The sequence below is a fragment of the Mytilus galloprovincialis genome, chromosome 11 (genome assembly GCF_965363235.1).
Source record: "Mytilus galloprovincialis chromosome 11, xbMytGall1.hap1.1, whole genome shotgun sequence".
Taxonomy (NCBI): domain Eukaryota; kingdom Metazoa; phylum Mollusca; class Bivalvia; order Mytilida; family Mytilidae; genus Mytilus; species Mytilus galloprovincialis.
Genome location: NC_134848.1, coordinates 10,363,372 through 10,382,264, shown reverse-complemented (window position 1 = coordinate 10,382,264; position 18,893 = coordinate 10,363,372). Strand labels below are relative to the sequence as shown.

General features: G+C 32.4%; 1 protein-coding gene across 2 annotated transcripts; it reads left to right on the top strand.

Moving 5' to 3' along the window:
- Positions 1 to 14,924: 14,924 nt before the first annotated feature.
- On the top strand, positions 14,925 to 18,784 carry LOC143051625 (uncharacterized). Of its 2 annotated transcripts, none has more exons than XM_076224523.1 (2): positions 14,925 to 15,016; positions 16,268 to 18,784. In XM_076224523.1, the coding sequence occupies exon 2, from the start codon at positions 16,516 to 16,518 to the stop codon at positions 17,869 to 17,871; it is 1,356 nt and encodes a 451-aa protein (XP_076080638.1). In that variant the 5' UTR covers positions 14,925 to 15,016; positions 16,268 to 16,515; the 3' UTR covers positions 17,872 to 18,784. The 2 variants fall into 2 exon arrangements, with proteins under 2 accessions (XP_076080638.1, XP_076080637.1); XM_076224522.1 differs by having other exon boundaries at positions 14,931 to 15,024.
- The last annotated feature ends 109 nt before the right edge of the window (positions 18,785 to 18,893 follow it).

The following is an 18,893-nucleotide window of genomic DNA, read 5'->3' as shown; positions in this document are numbered from 1 at the left end:
TAGTTGATAAAAAAACTCTATATAAAAATTAACCCTTTTACAAATTCACTGAGGACTAAAAATTGACAGATAAATCTTTTAATAAAGAAGGTATATCAAAAAGAAAATACATCCAATGTCTTCTATGTTTGTTGCACTCCTGATATATTATACACCAAACTAAAATACAGAAACTAGAACAAAATACTCATGATTTTTTTTTATTTGTAATCCTTGCTGGTTTATAAAGACATAAATCTGTCATTTGAATGTTATTTATATTTCAACTTGTGCATCTTATGCTCTTCAGATAATATTTAAATCGATTTATCTAACACATTATAATAATGAGGTTAAGTTACCAAACTATGAACTAAATTCTATTAAATATTCCACATATGAATTGCTGTTTGAAAACTTAAAATTGCAATCTCCAATGTTTTTCTGAATAAAAAATATTACCTATATATACTTTATTCCTCCTATCTTGTTGCACTCGTGACATTCAATGTATATATCATATCAAAACAGTTATACATAATCAAAAAGCCTATGGTTTCTATATTAAGTGTATATATATACCTTTCAGATTCAACATTTCAATTTCATTAAAACAATATTTTTGAACTACATTATACAAATCACTTATTGCATACATAAATTTACGTCTCATCACATTTGGCTATATTTTTTTAAATGGCAGTCATCTAATTTTAAAATAAGCTGAATTGTGTGGATCGATGTGTAGAATAATTCACGGTTTCAGAATCTAATGCATCCTGGGTAATATTTTCAAAAGTGTACACCAAAACGTCATGATTGGTTAAAAATGTCATAAACAATGCAAATTGGACCAATGACGTGACGTTATTTTCATTTTGGGGTATGAACAATGAAATAACCATGATTCTTTAGATTCGGAAAAGGGAAATTCTGCAAAATATCTTTTTGAAAATCGCAATTATAAAAAAATTACATTGAAAAAAAGATGTTAAAATTGTCAGGTTGCAACACTTTTTCTTGACATTCTGATTTTTTTAAAGACGCAGTGACTTGCAATTTGATGATATATGCCATAAATTCTTATATATATATCAACTAGTATGTCTTAGTGAATCACTGATGATTTCAGCTACATATAAAAGCTTGTCCATTAACCCGTTTTGATACAGATGTGTTTTGAAAAAAAGTTGTGCCATGTCAGGAGTGCAACACAAAAATTAGTATTACAGAGGAATAGAATGACTTTTGCTTAAATGACTCGCGCCTAAACTTAGACAAAAGTCAATCCTGTAAAACAAATAGGTCCTTTCTATAATAAGTAGTTCATTTACCTGATTATTGATATAAATAATGTGTGAGAGTCTAGTAAATAAGTCTCCCTATAAATGAGTATAAAGACTCACATTAAAAATAAAACAAAGGCCAATATATGGTTTTGTTTTATTTTTAACAGATACTACACTAGATACATGATTGCAATCAAAGAGAAGCCTGATTTACAAGGATTTTTTCTTTTAAAACCACTTCTTTGATGTTAGGAGTGCAACAGTTTTAAAATGACATTTTCTTGGAATTACATTTTAAGATTATCTCGATTCCTAGTGACTTGGTTGCGTATAAACATGTTTTCATGTATAAGTTAAAATGAGTTCTCAAAGGTTAATTTCAGAGAAGGACTTTGACCCAAGAAACATTGTTTGTCACGACACAAGCAAAATATTTGAGTGATGAATTTTTATATAATTTTAGAATTTAGCAAGCTAATTTTTCATAAACTGTATTTTGATGAGGAAATATATAACCATATTTAAGCAGTTAAGCTGCTTTATGCGAGCACCCTAGATTCATGTTCTACCCAATAAATGCTGAAATATGTGCCACTTTTATTATCTGGCTGGCTATCATGTTATTTATAACTAATTGGACACTTTTGTCATACTTTTTATTCTGGAATATAAAAAATATTATCATAAAAACGTTAAATGGTCGTCGATTTTCCCAAAAGTTTTGAAGTTGCACATTGAAAGTAGTGCTCGATAGAAATCCTTCTATAGTTTATTATTCCCTGTGCTGTTGGCTAAGATGCCAAAGAACACTTGTATGAAATATTTGGTCGCCGAAAATCTATATAGATGAGTCGTTTACATTTCCCAAATGGCAAAAGTCGTAGGAATATTGTTTGTCATCGATACGTATTACATACGTCAGTAGTCTATTAATAAGTTGACGGCATTTTCAAATTACATAGAAGACGAAATTTACGTACCTTTTAAATTTAGAGGATTCTGATGATCAGGGCTTTCGATGGCTTCAAGTGCCGGCTACTTCACTGACAAAAATATAAATTCAAAAAGATAAAAAATATCTTTTTCAAATGTTTACAGGTAGCCGAGAGACGTATTGTCACAAAGTCGCGGTCACGATAAACAAGGGTGAAAAGTCAGTGTTTACCGTGGGCTAAATATAGTTCACATGAATTCAGGTCACTTATTGGTTGTCTATTTAAAGTCAGAATGCATCGTTTCTTTTCAAAGATAACAAGAGAGACGTTCCGGTGGTCATTAAACGATAACAATAGAGACGTTCCGATGGGCATTAACTCGTTGGCTTTTTTTTTTTTGGCTTTTAAAACGTGAAGACAATCAGATAGGATGACAATCTTATGTTATGGAATAAAATTAAGTCAAATTAAAGAAAGTGTAGTAGATCATATTGTTCAGAATCTGGAAAACAGTATCTTTTGAAGTTCATTTTTCAAAGCCCACGTGGTGTTCAGAGAATCAAGGTTAAAAACGAAAGTAGAATATTGAGAGAATATTGTCGACTCGACCTCAAATAAATAACATTTCCAAATGATTTATGTATCAGACTTATTGAACAGTTTACAAAAAAAAAAGAAAATCAGAGGATATATATCAATTTTCTGTCAATGCTTGAGAAATAATTGTTTGATATATACAACGACAGTCTTGTTGGTTCGGCTATAAAGCCGGGACAAGATTTATATCGTAAGAAGACGACAAAGTGTATACTGTCTTATGGTCAAAGATCTGTGATTTGGGCCTTTCAATGGATTTCAAATAATTGTTTGATTTAAATACGCGTAACAGTCTTTAGAGAGAAGAGGGGGGTCATTTGTTTACAAATGCACGTAGTTATGCAAAATAAATCGATCAAAATTTAAAACAAACCGGATTATTATATAAATAAAACTCCTTTAAAAGTAAATGAATTTTAAGCATAAGGTAATAAAAATAAAAAACTATATTAACATAAAAAAAATGAAATTTCTTTGAGATATTTATTTCTTTCTTAAATTTCATACATAAAAAATGGTCAGTTGAAAGATGAAATTAGGTGCCAGGAGATTGCGAGAATGCAGGATTTCATGCTCTATTTATGCCAGAGCTTCTGGGGTCCTTGAGGGGCCCCCAGACCCCCTGCCGTAAGGCACCAAGCTTACAGCTTGGTGGGCGTCTGGCTTCGCTGAACGCATTTTACAGCCGCCTATAATTTTAATTGAGCCTTCTACTTCAATTTCATGGGAAAGCCCTGCATTAGTGGGTCCTCACTATGGACAGGTGCATACAGAATGTGGCGGCTTAAACATTTTAACTGGCACAAAACTCTCCCCTAACACAGGACAGTGTATGTGTATAATCTCAAACATTGAATCTTTATAAATATAAATTGGAAATAACTTTTGAAAGTGGTAGGATCGCATAACATAAACATTACTGTACAAGCATTATTTGATACTTTAGAAATAGCTGAGAACAATGCCTGAGATAAATAATTGACTAATTCTTTACACTATTCATCTGAACTTGCCAAGTTTGCCTTTGGGTTTTTGATTAACTGCCTATAGCACCCTTTGGTGCTTTGATTTAATTTAAAAATTTAATTATGGTTCCATGTTATACTTTATAAATTATTTTAACTATAATAACAAACAATTTATTTTGTTGAACTCCTGAAATGAATTTTAATACCAATAGAAGAAGTTTCGTACAGATTTAATCATTTTAAATGAATGAAAGATAGTTGATGAAACAAAACTAACTTGAGAATAAAATCAGACAGACTAAGGGATCAACACACACCATCAAAGTCAACATCTACTATAACTTTGATAAGCAGAAAATTGAGAAAATCTCTGAAAGAAGATCAACCTCAAGGACACACTAGACAAATATAACCAAAGAAAAAAAGAAAAAAAAAAACAATGTAAAACCTAATTACAAATCTTTAGACCTGATGACAAAAACACAGATGGATAAAAAATGATCAAAACAAAAAACATTGGCAATAGAAAAAAGAAGAAAATTTACACTAGCCAAAACAATTGCAAAACGACAGAAAAATGTCCAGGCAAGAAGCAAAAGTACAGGAGCAAATATATTATCTATAGAAATCGGAAAGAGAAGACAAAATATAGGGAAAATTCTTCCTGACCAACCCAGCTCTGCCCTATAACAATTGAAAACATCATATCCACAGCTACACCAAGGTAATTGTAAGAAATATTCATTACTGATAGAAGTGTGCTAGAAATTGCAGTGCTGAAATGGAAACACTATGCAACCACCTTGTTGTAGCTGTGGATATGGTGTGCTCAATTGTTTCAGCCCAAGATTTGAGATAAAATTGAGAATGGAAATGGGGAATGTTTCAAAGAGTCAACAACCCGATCATAGAACAGACAACGGCAGAAGGTCGATCACCAACAGGTCTTCAGTGCAGCAAGGAATTCCCGCGTCCTTCAGCTGGCCCCTAAACAAATATTTATACTAGTTCAGTGATAATGAACGCCATACTAATTTCCAAATTGTACACAAGAAACTTAAATTAAAGATAATACTGGACTAACGAAGCCCAGAGGCTCCTGACTTGGGACAGGCGCAAAAATGCGGCGGGGTTAAACATATTTATGAGATCTCAACCCTCACCCTTTACCTCTAGCCAATGTAGAAAATTAAACGCATAACAATACGCACATTAAAATTCAGTTCAAGAGAAGGTCTAGTCTGGTTTCAGAAGATGTAACCAAAGAAAATAAACAAAATGACAATAATATATAAATAACAACAGACTACTAGCCTAGCAGTTAACTGACATGCCAACAGTTCCAACCCCCGGACCCCCCCCCCCCTCTGGATCCGCGCCTGGCCCCAGACTTCAATTAAACTGATTGAACGTTTATGTCAATATCAGGCACAATCCTTCCCGTTAGGGGTTTAGTGTCATACCATCATAACATATATGAAAAGAACATAACCCGTTTCATGCCAATAACTGGTTTTTAAATAAATGTGTTTAGTTCAGATGCAAAGACCCTATAAGTGAATCAATATTAACGCCAAAATATGCAATCTTTAATGACCTGGCAACAGTATCGTAACTTTATCCCTTCTTAATAAGCTTGTTTAAAGGTTTTGTTAGTTTCCGAGGTGAAAACTGACATTTTTGTGCTTTATAAAGAATATTTCCATAAAATAAATGTGTTTAGTTCCGGATAGTCTGGAAGATATTGTCTTACTCTTTGACTTATCGTCTTGATTTCTCAAGGTATTGAAGTGCATCTGAACTTTTGCTACTTGACTGGACAATTTTCTGCTGGTTTGCTACTTTTTTTAAGCTTGTGTCAATTTTCTTTTTCTCTCTGATGTCACTTTTTTTCTGTTTTGATTTCATTCTGATGTGTTTTAATTCTGGTCTAAGTATTTCTAATTCTGTGTTACATTTTTTTTATTTCTTTTTTTAATATTTGTTTTTTTTTTGTCCTTCAGATTTGGATTTTATTTGAGTGTTTTTCTCAATTTTCTACTCCTCAAAGTTGAAGTTGTCGTAGACTTTGATGGTGTGTTTGTATGCACTTAAGTCTGTTTTATTTTATTTCAAAGATTAATTTCACAACCATCTTCGTCATCTTTCATCCATTCAAAGGTTGGGTCTTAAAATTGAACTCAAATTTGGCAAAACAGCTCAGTATGGTAAATTCACAGGCACTCGTCTATGAATTCTTTTCCCCTATATACCTTTATGTAGTATATAGGAAAAAATATTCTGAGACGAGTGCCTGTGGGTAAATTCATGTCAGGTGTGCAACAATTTGACATTAATTGTTTTGTTCTTACGATTATTATAATTAATATATATAACTTTATTTCCTCTATTATAGAGATTTGGTGTACATGAAATATATAAATCAGAAAATTACAAAAAACAAAGAATTAAAGTCACCGTTTAAAGTTAATATGAGAAAAAAAATTAGCACTGTCTATAATATCGGTAACGGACACATGCATCTTCTATCGATTGTAGAAATCTCTGCAGATTGTTTCAACGTGACGAACACAAGTCTTAGAGAAAAAAGTTAATTCATCATTTTCTAATTCATATGACGTATTGCAAGAGAGAATTGTTGTTGTGAATTCATGTGCCGAAAGACTGTCCATATAAACACTGAACTGAATGGGATTAATGTTAATAATGTCTTCCCATAGATCATCTCTTTTGTCTTGAATAAAATCACAGGATACCAGTAAGTGTTCAACGATATTCAAGAAGAACTTTCCACATTTGTCGCAAAGTAAATGTTCATCTTCGTAGCGTACTATAGAACATAAGTCAATCACATACTTGGCGGAGACACGAAGTTCGGGAAACTGTTTCGCAATTGTCCATGCTTTATGCGGTTTGATTGCAGAATGAATATGTCTAAACATATAAAAGTCATTATCGCATGAAATTCGGTAAGACCACCATGTTTCTTCACTTGCATTTATATTCTGATTTACAATAATTGACCAAAGTTTTTTTTATGGGAAAGAACCAGTATTTGCAAAATTAACAATATAATCTGTAATGTTATATTTTTCGGCTGCTTTATAGATGTCAGGTATAAAACCAAGTTGTTCTGGAACACATTTATGTTTGAATTCCATAAGTCTGCTTATCATTATTCGTTTTGGTAACGCAGAAGACTTTAACCTACATAGTCTACCAAAAAATAAAAGTTTACATCTGTTGATAATGCTTTCAACTGAAAACCAACCTAGAAGACTTGTACACTTGTCAGAACGGGTTCGTTTTGGAAGCCCTTGAATAATTTTACACACAAATCTGTGAGATCTTTCTAACATCGTAAGTTCTGTTTGAGTCAAATTGTTCCATAACTCACAACCATATAGAGCTTTGCTGTAACATATTTGAAGTATTATCTTGGAACACGTCAAAGGGTTTAAAATTGATGGATGAATTCCAGAATTTAGAACTGAAAGAGCAGTTGATCGCAACACTCTACAAGCATTCAACGTCTGGTCCATTGATCTAAATTTACAGTTCAGAAGAATACCGACATGTTTGGCAGACGTCACGAGTGGTATGATGTCATTATACAAAGTTAGATTGCTTGTAACATTCTTGTTCTTCTTTGAATAACGTAAGACGTTGCTTTTAGTCGGAGAAAACTTGAATGCCCACTTCTCGCTATATGTCTGACAAATGTTAATAAGTTGTTGCATTCCTTTTTCTGTTGTTGAGAGTAACGCAATGTCGTCGGCGTGAACAGAGCTGCTTACACTGATATCTAGAAGAACGCATCCCAATTTAGAGTCTTCAATGTCGCACAAAAGATCGTTTATGTATACTAAATATAACAGGGCGGATAAGACGCCACCTTGGCGAACGCCTCGTTTCAGTTCAAACCAACGAGATAGCCTACCATTGAACAGTACAGAACTACGCATGTCATTGTATATTTCATCTATGAGCAGCCATAAATCACCGGTAACTCCATATTTATGTAGTTTATATAACAATGCATCATGCCATACGGTGTCGAAAGCTTTCGTGCTATCTAACAGCACAACAATAACATCACTGTTACGTTCAATATAATGACGAATCGGTTCTTGTAAGTTAAATGAAGCATGAATACTTGATAATTCCTTTTGGTATGCCATCTGAGATTGATGTGGAAACTTTATGTGCAAGGAGTCGAATCGAGGATAAAGAGACTTTTCGAATATCTTGGCGATACAACTTGTTAACGATTTACCGCGGTACGAATTGGGATCAGTTTTGTTTTTATTTCCACCTTTGAATAACGGTATAATTACACTTGTTTTCCAATCTAGAGGAGTATAACGTGTTTGTATTATTAGGTTGAATAGATTGCATAAGTGTTTTTGCAATGTTTTACCACCATATTTTATATGCTCATATGAAACGTTGTCTAAACCTGTAGATTTGTTGTTACATAAACTTTTACAAATGTTGGAAATTTCTTCAAACTCAAATGGGTTGATTGGAGCTTTGATTTCCTTCTGCGTTTGTCGTATTTTATTCACTTCATGTTTTACCAAATTTATGTTTGCTGAATTTGTTAGCTTGCTATCAAACTGAAAAATGGATTCAAAATGGTCCGCCCATGCTTCGCATATTTCACTTTCGTTTGTATGAGTTATTCCATTTAAATTTAGTTCACGACAAAAAGTTTTCTGTTTACGTCTGCTTTTTAAGACCGACCATACATATCTTTGATCATTGTCGATAGATTCTTCCATTCTGTTGGCAATGTTCATAATATGTTCGTTGTAAGCTTTATCCATTTCATTTCTGAAAGTCCGTTTTGCATGTTTGTAATCAGCAAAGAACTGATCGTTTCTATCGTGAACTTTTCCGTTCAGTATCCATAAACTGCGCTTATTTAGCATTGTTTTGTGTGATAGATCTACGACTTTCGTCCAATAAGGTTTTATATGTTTCACAAATTGCTTATGTGGGAGTGTTTCTTTGTCAGCTTTTTGAACAGCAACTATAATAGTCTTATAGTAGAGCTCGATATCTTCTTTGGTCGCTGGTAGTGACGGCATTTGAACAGACCATAAAAATTGTGAGACTGCAAATGAATAGTCATTAACTGAATTCATTTCTAACGCTTTGGTCCACGATACTTTGTCAGCCATAACACTTTCGTATAAGTTGTCACTATCAGCACGACATTGTTCGATTAGTAAAGTACACGCGATAGGCTTGTGATCAGAAACGTTAAATATGCTTTCGTCTGGGACAAACACATTGTAAATATCTCGTGTATTTTCGTTATTTGTGACTATGTGATCTATCCCTGTTTTAGGACCATCCTCATAAGATTGAAATGTACATACCGGACCTTTGGCAAAGTCCTGAACATGTAATGATATACTGTTATTGTCAATAAGGAGACTTTCAAGAAGTTGACTACGACGATCTTGAGTAAACGAATATCGGGGTCCACCAATCTTGCAATTGAAATCACCAAGAATATACACCGTCCCGTGGTTCGAATACGATTTGTATGTGTCCATTAAGTATTCAAGTTCATTAACGAATGCTTCGTTGGGTTGTGTAATTGCTGGTAAGTATATAGACAGAAAAAATATACTAGGTAAATTAGGAAGTTTAAGTTCGATACCACATATCCTATTGCTATCAATTACTAATTCTGTGACATACGGAGATAAAGTTTTAGAGACCATAATCGCAACACCTCCACGGGCGCTATAACTGTATTTTTCAGGGCAGTGTTCATCGGCGCATTTTCCAAATACTAAATAGTTTTGTTTATCGATTGAATTAAGGAAGTGGAATTGTGATTTTCTAAGCCAGTGTTCAGATAAACAAATAATATCAATCTTATTATCATTTAAGAATTCTAGTAGATATGGTACTGCGGACATTATTCCGCGACAGTTCCAACATGCTATGTTTAAAGACATTTATGGATGTTCGGTCTTTGTAGATAGAAAAACTGACCATGGAAGCCATTCTTTTAGAAAAATGCCTTCAGGCCAAAAAGACGGATCCCGTATTAAGGTTTCACATTGAGCATCGATATTAAGTTGTGCAGAAGCTGTTCGTCGATTTTGTTTATCAAAATATCTTAAATGTGTTACATTAACACCTCTTGCAGCGAGATATTCACGCATAGATTCTTCACATGAATTGTGTTTGTCGATACCACCTACGTAGAATCTGGATACACGTTGTCTTGTTTTTTTAACAAATCCACGAAAATTGTCAACGGTTGTAGGATTACACATGGAAGTTGGAAAATGCACTTGTATATTTGTATTTTGTTCATTTCCAGTTATATTGTTGTTGGTGTTCTTGATTTTATTTTCTATTGAAGTAGACGGAGCTGCATTAACAATATTACTTTGTGCATGTATGTCTTTGACTAAAACGGACAGATTCGTAACATCAGAGGATCTGACGTGTTTTGTGTGTGAGTCAACTAGAGAATTGGAATGTTCATTAATGGAATTCCTTTGAATTGGCTCTTTGGAGTGACTCAAATCGGATTCGATCACATTGCAATTATCTAATGCTTCAGCCGAAGCTTTAACTTGTTCAGATTTAGATTTTAGAATGTCTGCGTACGATTTTGTAGACTTGTCAAGGACTTTGACATCTTTCTCGGTGTTTATGATACGCTTTCGCAAATCACTAATTGACTTCGCATGAGAACAACAATCAATATTTACTTTTTTGAGTTCATCGTCAAATTCTTTCAGTTTATCACTCATGATGTTTGTCTTTGTTTTCAGACTTACAACGCCTTGCGCTCTTGTATCACTTAGCTGGTTAATTCTACATGACTCATATTTCACGCTTGAACGTAGTTCATTAACGTCTAGTTTTACTGTTTTAAAGTCGTTTTTTATTTTGTTTACATCTGTTGTTAACTGTTGAATGCTGTTTTCGTATTCATCCAGTTTGTTTCGGAAAGTTCCTGAACTTTTTTCAATTGCTAATTTATTTGATTTGCATGTCATTTCCGCTTCATGTGTAACGACACTCATGTTGTTTACTGTTTTAGCTAAGTTTTCGTTGTTTTCTCGTAAGGATGAAATTTGATTCTGAAAGTTCCGTAACCGGTCATTGTTTTTCTGGTTAGCGTTGACCAGTTGCTTGTTTTCTCGTACTAATACAGATACTGTTTTATTAAGATATTCTATTTCCTGAGTGTAGTCGCCTTTCAATGTATTAATTTCTCTTTCTATGCGCACGAGAGACTCTTTCAGACACAAGTTCTGAGAAAATTCGCTGGAATGTGTTTGGTTATTTTCATCTGCTGTAGACATTTTTCGGGCACTTTGCGTATGCGAACGAGTATTAAGTGTTAATCTTAAATCTTCCGTATATTCTCCGAGTGATGCTAAATAAAGCGCATAGCAATCACTACCAAGTTTGTTTTCAACTGATTCACCGTTTGGTTTTCTAGGACAAAGACGCTTTTTAAGAGTTGCATTCAGATATGGAAAGTTATGTTGACATTTTGCAATTTCCAGAAGTGCGTAGCGAATGTCGTCAATTTCACAGTGAGCGTTTTGTCTTTTTTTAATATTTGTTTTTTTTTTGTCCTTCAGATTTGGATTTTATTTGAGTGTTTTTCTCAATTTTCTACTCCTCAAAGTTGAAGTTGTCGTAGACTTTGATGGTGTGTTTGTATGCACTTAAGTCTGTTTTATTTTATTTCAAAGATTAATTTCACAACCATCTTCGTCATCTTTCATCCATTCAAAGGTTGGGTCTTAAAATTGAACTCAAATTTGGCAAAACAGCTCAGTATGGTAAATTCACAGGCACTCGTCTATGAATTTTTTTCCCCTATATACCTTTATGTAGTATATAGGAAAGAATATTCTGAGTCGAGTGCCTGTGGGTAAATTCATGTCAGGTGTGCAACAATTTGACATTAATTGTTTTGTTCTTACGATTATTATAATTAATAAGTATTACGAACAAAGGAAAGTTTTTAACGCCCTTGCACGGTGGGTTAAGGATATACATGAAACCATTATTAAGCTTTTTAATTGAAACATGGTTATTTCCTAATCAAATGACAAAATTTAAGACTATCACAATTAGCTTCCATAATTTAAAAATAATATGAAAGTTTAGCATCCAAATATGTTTGCATGCTGGTGATAAACAATAATCCTTGGATCTAAGTCCTGCTTTGAAAATTACCTTTCAGAATTTATTATAACTCATACATATATATGCATGTAACCTAAATACTTAGAAAACATGTTTAGATGCAAATAAGTCAAATAAGAAGCTGAGATTATCTTAAAATGAAGGTCCAAGAAAATGTCATTTTAAAACAGTTGCACTCCTGACATCAAAGAAATGGTTCATAAAGAAAAAAATCCTTGTCTTTCCGGCTACTCTTTGGTGCAATTTTGTATCTAGTGTAGTATCTTTTGAAAAATAAAACAGAACCATATATTGGCTTTTGTATGTTTTTCAGTATGAGTCTTTAACCTTCAAAGTTGCACTCCTGACAGGCCTCTGTTACTAGACTCTCACACACATATTTATAGCAATAATCAGGTAAATTAACTAGTTATTGTCTGTTACATTTTAATATTGTGTCGTTGTTCTGCTCTTATATTTAATGCGTTTCCCTCATTTTTATTTTTTTACCCCGACTTTGTTTTTTTCCATCGATTAATTTACGAGTTTTGAACACCGGTATACTACTGTTGCCTTTATTTAGGTGCGAGTCATTTAAGCAAAAATCATTCTTTTCCTAAGTAATACTAATTTTTGTGTTGCACTCCTGACATGGAATAACTTTTTTCAAAACAAATCTGTTTCGAAATGGTTTAATGGACAAGTTTAATATGTAGCTGAAATCATTAATAAGATATATAAGTTGTAAAACAAATAAGAATTTAGGGCATATTCCTCCACAACATTTGCTGTTTCTTGAAAAAAAGTATTTTTTTAAATGTCACAAAAAAGTGTTGCACTCCTGACAATTTTGGCATCTTTATTTTAAAGTAATTTTTTTTAAAGACATCAAGCCACATCATTTGAAATCAATTTATTCGATCAAATTATCAGCACGATTGATAAATATTGCTTCATATGCAAGGAACTGTTTATTTTGACTTTACCCATAGAGATAAACTGAATACAGCAATAAAGTTCAACAAAGTAAGACCTATAAATAAGTTTACATGACCAAAATGGTCAGTTGATCCCTTAAGGAGTATCGCCCTTTATAGTCAATTTTTAACAAGTTTTCGTAATTTTTTGTAAACTCTCACAAAATCTTCTCCTTTAAAACTACTACAACAAATTTAACCAAACTTGTAGCTTAAAATATGTGTCCGAAATTACCCCGTCCGCGAACCAAAATGGCCGGCACGGCTAAAAATAGCACATAGGTAATTAAAATGCAGTTTATTTGGTTCATATCTCTGAAACCAAAGCATATAGAGCTAATCTGACGGAATAAAATTGTTCATTAGAGCAAGATATATCTGCCTTGAAATCTTCAGATCAATCAGGTAACCCGCGGCCGTTTTTGGTTTGCCGCCCCTGAATTGGTAATTTTAAGAAAATTTTGCAGCTTTTGTATGTTTTGTTTATTATGATCTGGAATATTATTATAGATACAGATTAACTATAAACAGAAATAATGTACAGCAAATTAAGACCTACAAATAAGTTGACATGATCAAAATGGTCAATTGACCACTTAAGGAATGATGGACCTTAATAGTAATTTTTTAACATTTTTCATAAATTTTGTAAATCTATGTAAATTTTTAGCAAATACTTTCCACTGTAACTACTGGGCCAAGTTCATTTTAAATTCATAGAGATAATTGTAAGCAGAAAACTTATGTAAGATCTTCAAACACATCACCATCACTAACGCACAATGTTGTCATGAATCCATCTGACAGTGAGTGTGTCCTTTGTTCAATATGCACTTAGACCAAGGTGAGCGACACAGGCTCTTTTAAGCCTCTAGTTATTCCAGTACATTTCTTTTTTATCCGGTAGAGGACTCAGTCTGTATCAGTGTATTGTCATAAGGGAGCTACCATTTGATTTTTATGGTGGTGGGGGGGGGGGGGGGGGGGGGGGGCTAGGATGAAATTTGAAAAAAATAGGCAGGACAGGAGTTTTGAGTAAAAAAAAAGGCAGGATGAGACACTTGCAAAAAAAAAAAAAGTCAGGATAAACTATAAAAAAAAAGGCAGGACCTAACAGAGTGAAAAATAAAAAGGCAGGACAGAGATTACAGCTAAAAAAAAAAATGCAGGACAAAATTTTTCATCCTAGCCCCCCCATAAAAATCAAATGGTAGCTCCCTAATACCTTATCAATACTCTCGGAATGATTGTCTCATACTTCTACTTTTTTTTAATAAGTTCAAGTGAATGTGTTTTTACTGCTAAAATAGAGAATGGAAATGGTAAATATTATAAAGAGACAACAACCCAACCAAATAGCAGAAAACAGCCAAAGGCCACCAATAGGTCCATCACGCAGCGAAATTATAATTCTGAGAATTTACGAGAAGAACAATTTTATGATCATGATGATGTTTCTCATTTATAAATATGCAATATGAAGCACTTAGAGTAATTGTTGGTAAATAAATAAAGCTGCTTTCTAATTCACACAAAATATGTTTGACACATGCGCACAAATTTACTGTAATGTTTATATATTGTTATTTAAAAACAAATGTATATATCTTAGCAGCTTACTTAAAAATTTAAAATATATTGTTTATCGAACAACATATATTAACCTTGCTTTTAGTTTTTGTACTAATTAAATACAAAAATGTAATGAACAGCGTAACAGACTTCACGGGGATGATACGAGAACAGCATAAAAAATAAAACATTTTATGGTATTTTTGTACGTTTTGATCTATGAAAATGATATATGTCATATATCATTTTCATAGATCAAAATGTGTCCTATTAGAATCGAAGTAATTCCTTAACGTAACACTCAGAGTAAATTATTGACAAATATAATGCTTACATATGTTCAAATTAGCATAGAGCATGACATGAAGGATTAGAATTATTTCTTAAATTGATTACTAGTTTTGATACAGTAGGCGTTCCATATGTATAAAAACTTCAGTTATCTCCCCTTGTTAATGTTATTATTCTGTTGTTATCACGACATTTTTTGGTGTTTAATTCAAGAACAGGATTAGGTAAGCATGTACGTACTAATTAGACAATGATCATTTATGTATATTAATAAAATAACCTGCTTGATTTTAAATACAAGTTTTAAACTTTAAGTCATAAATTACAGCTAAAAACGTGAAACAAAGGATTTTTTTATATAAAAATACATAAATGAAAATGTTATATAGATACGGTAATACGTCCTTGATAATAGACTCTGACTGATATTATTAGTCGTTTCTACGCACATTAAACACGTATCAATATAAGTTCATTGATAGAAAATAGGTTATTAAAATTTATAGTAATGTTATTGCAGAAATTTTGTCTATGGAACGCCAAATTAACATAAATATATATTCAAAATTCATGGGTTACACTAATGACTGGACCAAATGACAGGACCAAATGAAAAATGCTAATAACTTTTTTTATTTTTGATATACATATACATGTCAATTTGACAAAGTGTAAAATAATTTGATAATATAATTATCATATATTGAGGGGGTTCGCGGGTCTAAATCATTTATATAGGATTTCTCTATATTTTTCTATAAATGAACTTTATCTTATAGTTAATAGAAAAATAAAATAAAAAAGTGGGGTCACCGTTCATTTGCGCTCACAATCTGCCTCCGAAAGAAGCATACATTTTTGTAAAGGTGTTTTTTTTCTGTTGAAGTAATAGGAGAAATAAAGGTAATATGGAAATAAAAAAAAGAAATTTATTACAGAAATCGCTAAAATTTTACAATAATTTAGTTTTAGTACAGCTTATATGGAAATAATATTAAAAAAGATAGGTCACCGATGAGTTGAAAAAGATATTTCAATTTAAGAGCCAAAAAATGGCATTTTTCCATCAAAGGGAGATAATTTGGAACTTTTTCAATGATGTATACATTTTGAAAGTCATCTGGGGCCAACACGGATTGATTGTTTTGAATGATTTATGTACCATATGATATAGTAACAACTACAAAAGGAAATAAATAAAATTTGTAATGAAAAACAAATGTTTGATTTTTTTCTGAAATTTTTATACCCTCGAGCCTCCTTAACAAAATTAATTATTTATCATTGTTTATCAAAAATGTCAATATAGCCCCTTTCAAGTTCAAAAGTAAAAATTAACAAAAAGTACTATTTATATTGATTATTCCTTTTTAAAATATTTTTTTATTGATTTTCCCTTGTGAAACTTTAATTAATAAATCTATATATGGAAAATTTGTTTGTATGATACTTAACTTTCTTATATTATTGTATAGATTCCATCCCACTCGAAGAAAATTAGGTGAAGAACAGTGTATAGACTACAGAAACCAATGAATTGAAGGACATCACAAGATCAGAAAAAAAAATCTGTAATTATCTCCCTTGATCCAGCTACAGTTCATCTTATATTGGAAAATCACCTTCCATATTGGAGGAAATAATCAGGATATTGATGCTGCATTAGAAACGAAACGCACGAAAAAATATTATACAGAGTTGGACCAATCTGTGAAAACACACAATGGAGAATTTAAGCAACACACTCGAAGATTCATATGAGAACACACTGATGATAAACCAAATTAGTGAAATGTATGTCGTTCAGGCATTGCGCCAGAGCCAACTTTTGCGGAGACAGACTATAATACCCACGAATGATAAACCTAAAATCGGTGATAAATTTAGTTTTAGTTTTAACTTACAATTTATGGGGAAATCACTTACTGTTGACAAACCCAATACATGTGATATTTGTGGTAAAGGATTTGCTAATGGTACAGCCTTAGGAAGACACATAAGAACACACACTGGTGTTAAACCTTATAATTGTGTTGTATGTGGTAAAACTTTTGCTGACTGTTCAAACTTAAACAGCCACATGAGAACACACACTGGTGATAAACCATATAAATGTGATATGTGTGGTAAAGAGTTTGCTCAAAGTTCAGCCTTAGGGATACACAAAAGAACCCACACTGGTGATAAACCGTTTACATGTAATATCTGTGGTAAAGGGTTTACTCAAAGTCCAAGCTTATGGAGACATATTAGAACACACACTGGTGATAAACCTTATATATGTGATATATGTGGCAAAGGATTTACTCAAAGTAATGATATGCAGAGACACATGAGAATACATACTGGTGACAAACCGTATAAATGTGATATATGTGGTAAAGGGTTTGCTCAAAATTCAACAATGCAGAGACACTCGAGAACACACACTAATAATAAACGTTATACATGTGCTGATGATTCAACATTTAAGAAACAAGTGAGAACACACAAAGATGAAGAGTGTAGTCATACATGTAGTTCAAACTTACAAAAGATGAAATCAGATATTGGTGATGAACCCGAAACATGTAATATGTGTGATTTAGAGTTTGGTGATAGATCAGCCTTGCAGAAACACATGAGAACACACATTGATGAAAACCCGTGTATAGATAAAGAGTTTAGTCTTAGTTCAAACTTACAAAAGATGAAATCACATACTGGTGATAAACCTAATATTACATGTGGTATATGTGGTAAAAGTTTTGCTCATAGTTCAACCTTAGTGATACACATAAGAAAACACACTGGTGATAAACCTTATAAATGTGATGTATGCAGTAAAAGTTTTGCTCAGAGTTCAAACTTAAAGACACACATGAGAACACACAGTGGTGATAAACCGTATGAATGTGAAATATGTGGCAAAGGGTTTGGGGTTTCTTCAAACTTGCACATACACATGAGAACACATACTGGTTATGCACCTTATAAATGTGATACTTGTGGTAAAGCCTTTAATCAAAGAATAAACTTAGATACACATATGAAAACACACACTGGTGATGAACCTGAAAAATGGGATTATACGTGGTAAAGGGCTTAGTGATAATTCAAAATTGCAGACTCACATGAGAACTAATAAAATGTATGTGGTTTATTGGTTAGACAATGCTAAACACCAGAACACACATTGGTGATAAATTATAAATGTAATGGGTGTGGTAAATGGTCAGTTGTACGCACCAGACACACAATGGTTTTTAATTTTAAATGAAATGTGACTATGTTGTGAACTGATTAGTTAATTTTAGATATCAGAGCACACATTCATGACATTTGTTAAATGAAATGTATGTGGTTTATAAATGTGCAAGTAAAATGTAAACATCTGATCAGAACACACAATGGTGTCTTAATTATAAATGAAATGTAACTATGTGGTAAATTAATTAGTTAATTTGAGACATAAGAGCACACATTAGTAATAAATTATAAATGAAATGTATGTGATAAATAGGTTAGCCAATGTTACACATCAGAGCACACTTTAGTCATAAATTAAAAATGAAATGTATGTGGTTTATTGGTTACCGGTAGTTTATGTTACACATCAGAGCACATAAATTATAAATTAAACGTATGATTTTGAAATTGATAAGTCTTAGTCAAATGTACACATCAGAACACATATTGGTGATAAATATCTGTGAAATTAAATGTATGTGGTTTATTGGTAGGTCAATGTTAAACATCAGAACACACATTGGTGATAAATTATAAATGAAATTTATGTGGTTTATTGGCAGGTCAATGTTAAACATTAGAACACACATTGGTGATAAATAATAACTGAAATGAATGTGGTAAATGGACAATTGTACGCATCAGAACACACAATGGTGTAATTATAAATGAAATGTAAGCTGTTACTACATGTATGTTGTAAATGGATTAGTTAACTTTAGACATCAGAGCACACATTAGTAATAAATTATATATAAAATGTATGTGGTAAATGGATTAGTCAATTTTGGACATCAGAGCACACATTAGTAATAAATTATAAATGAATTGTACATATCAGAACACACTCTGGTGATAAATTATAAATGAAAT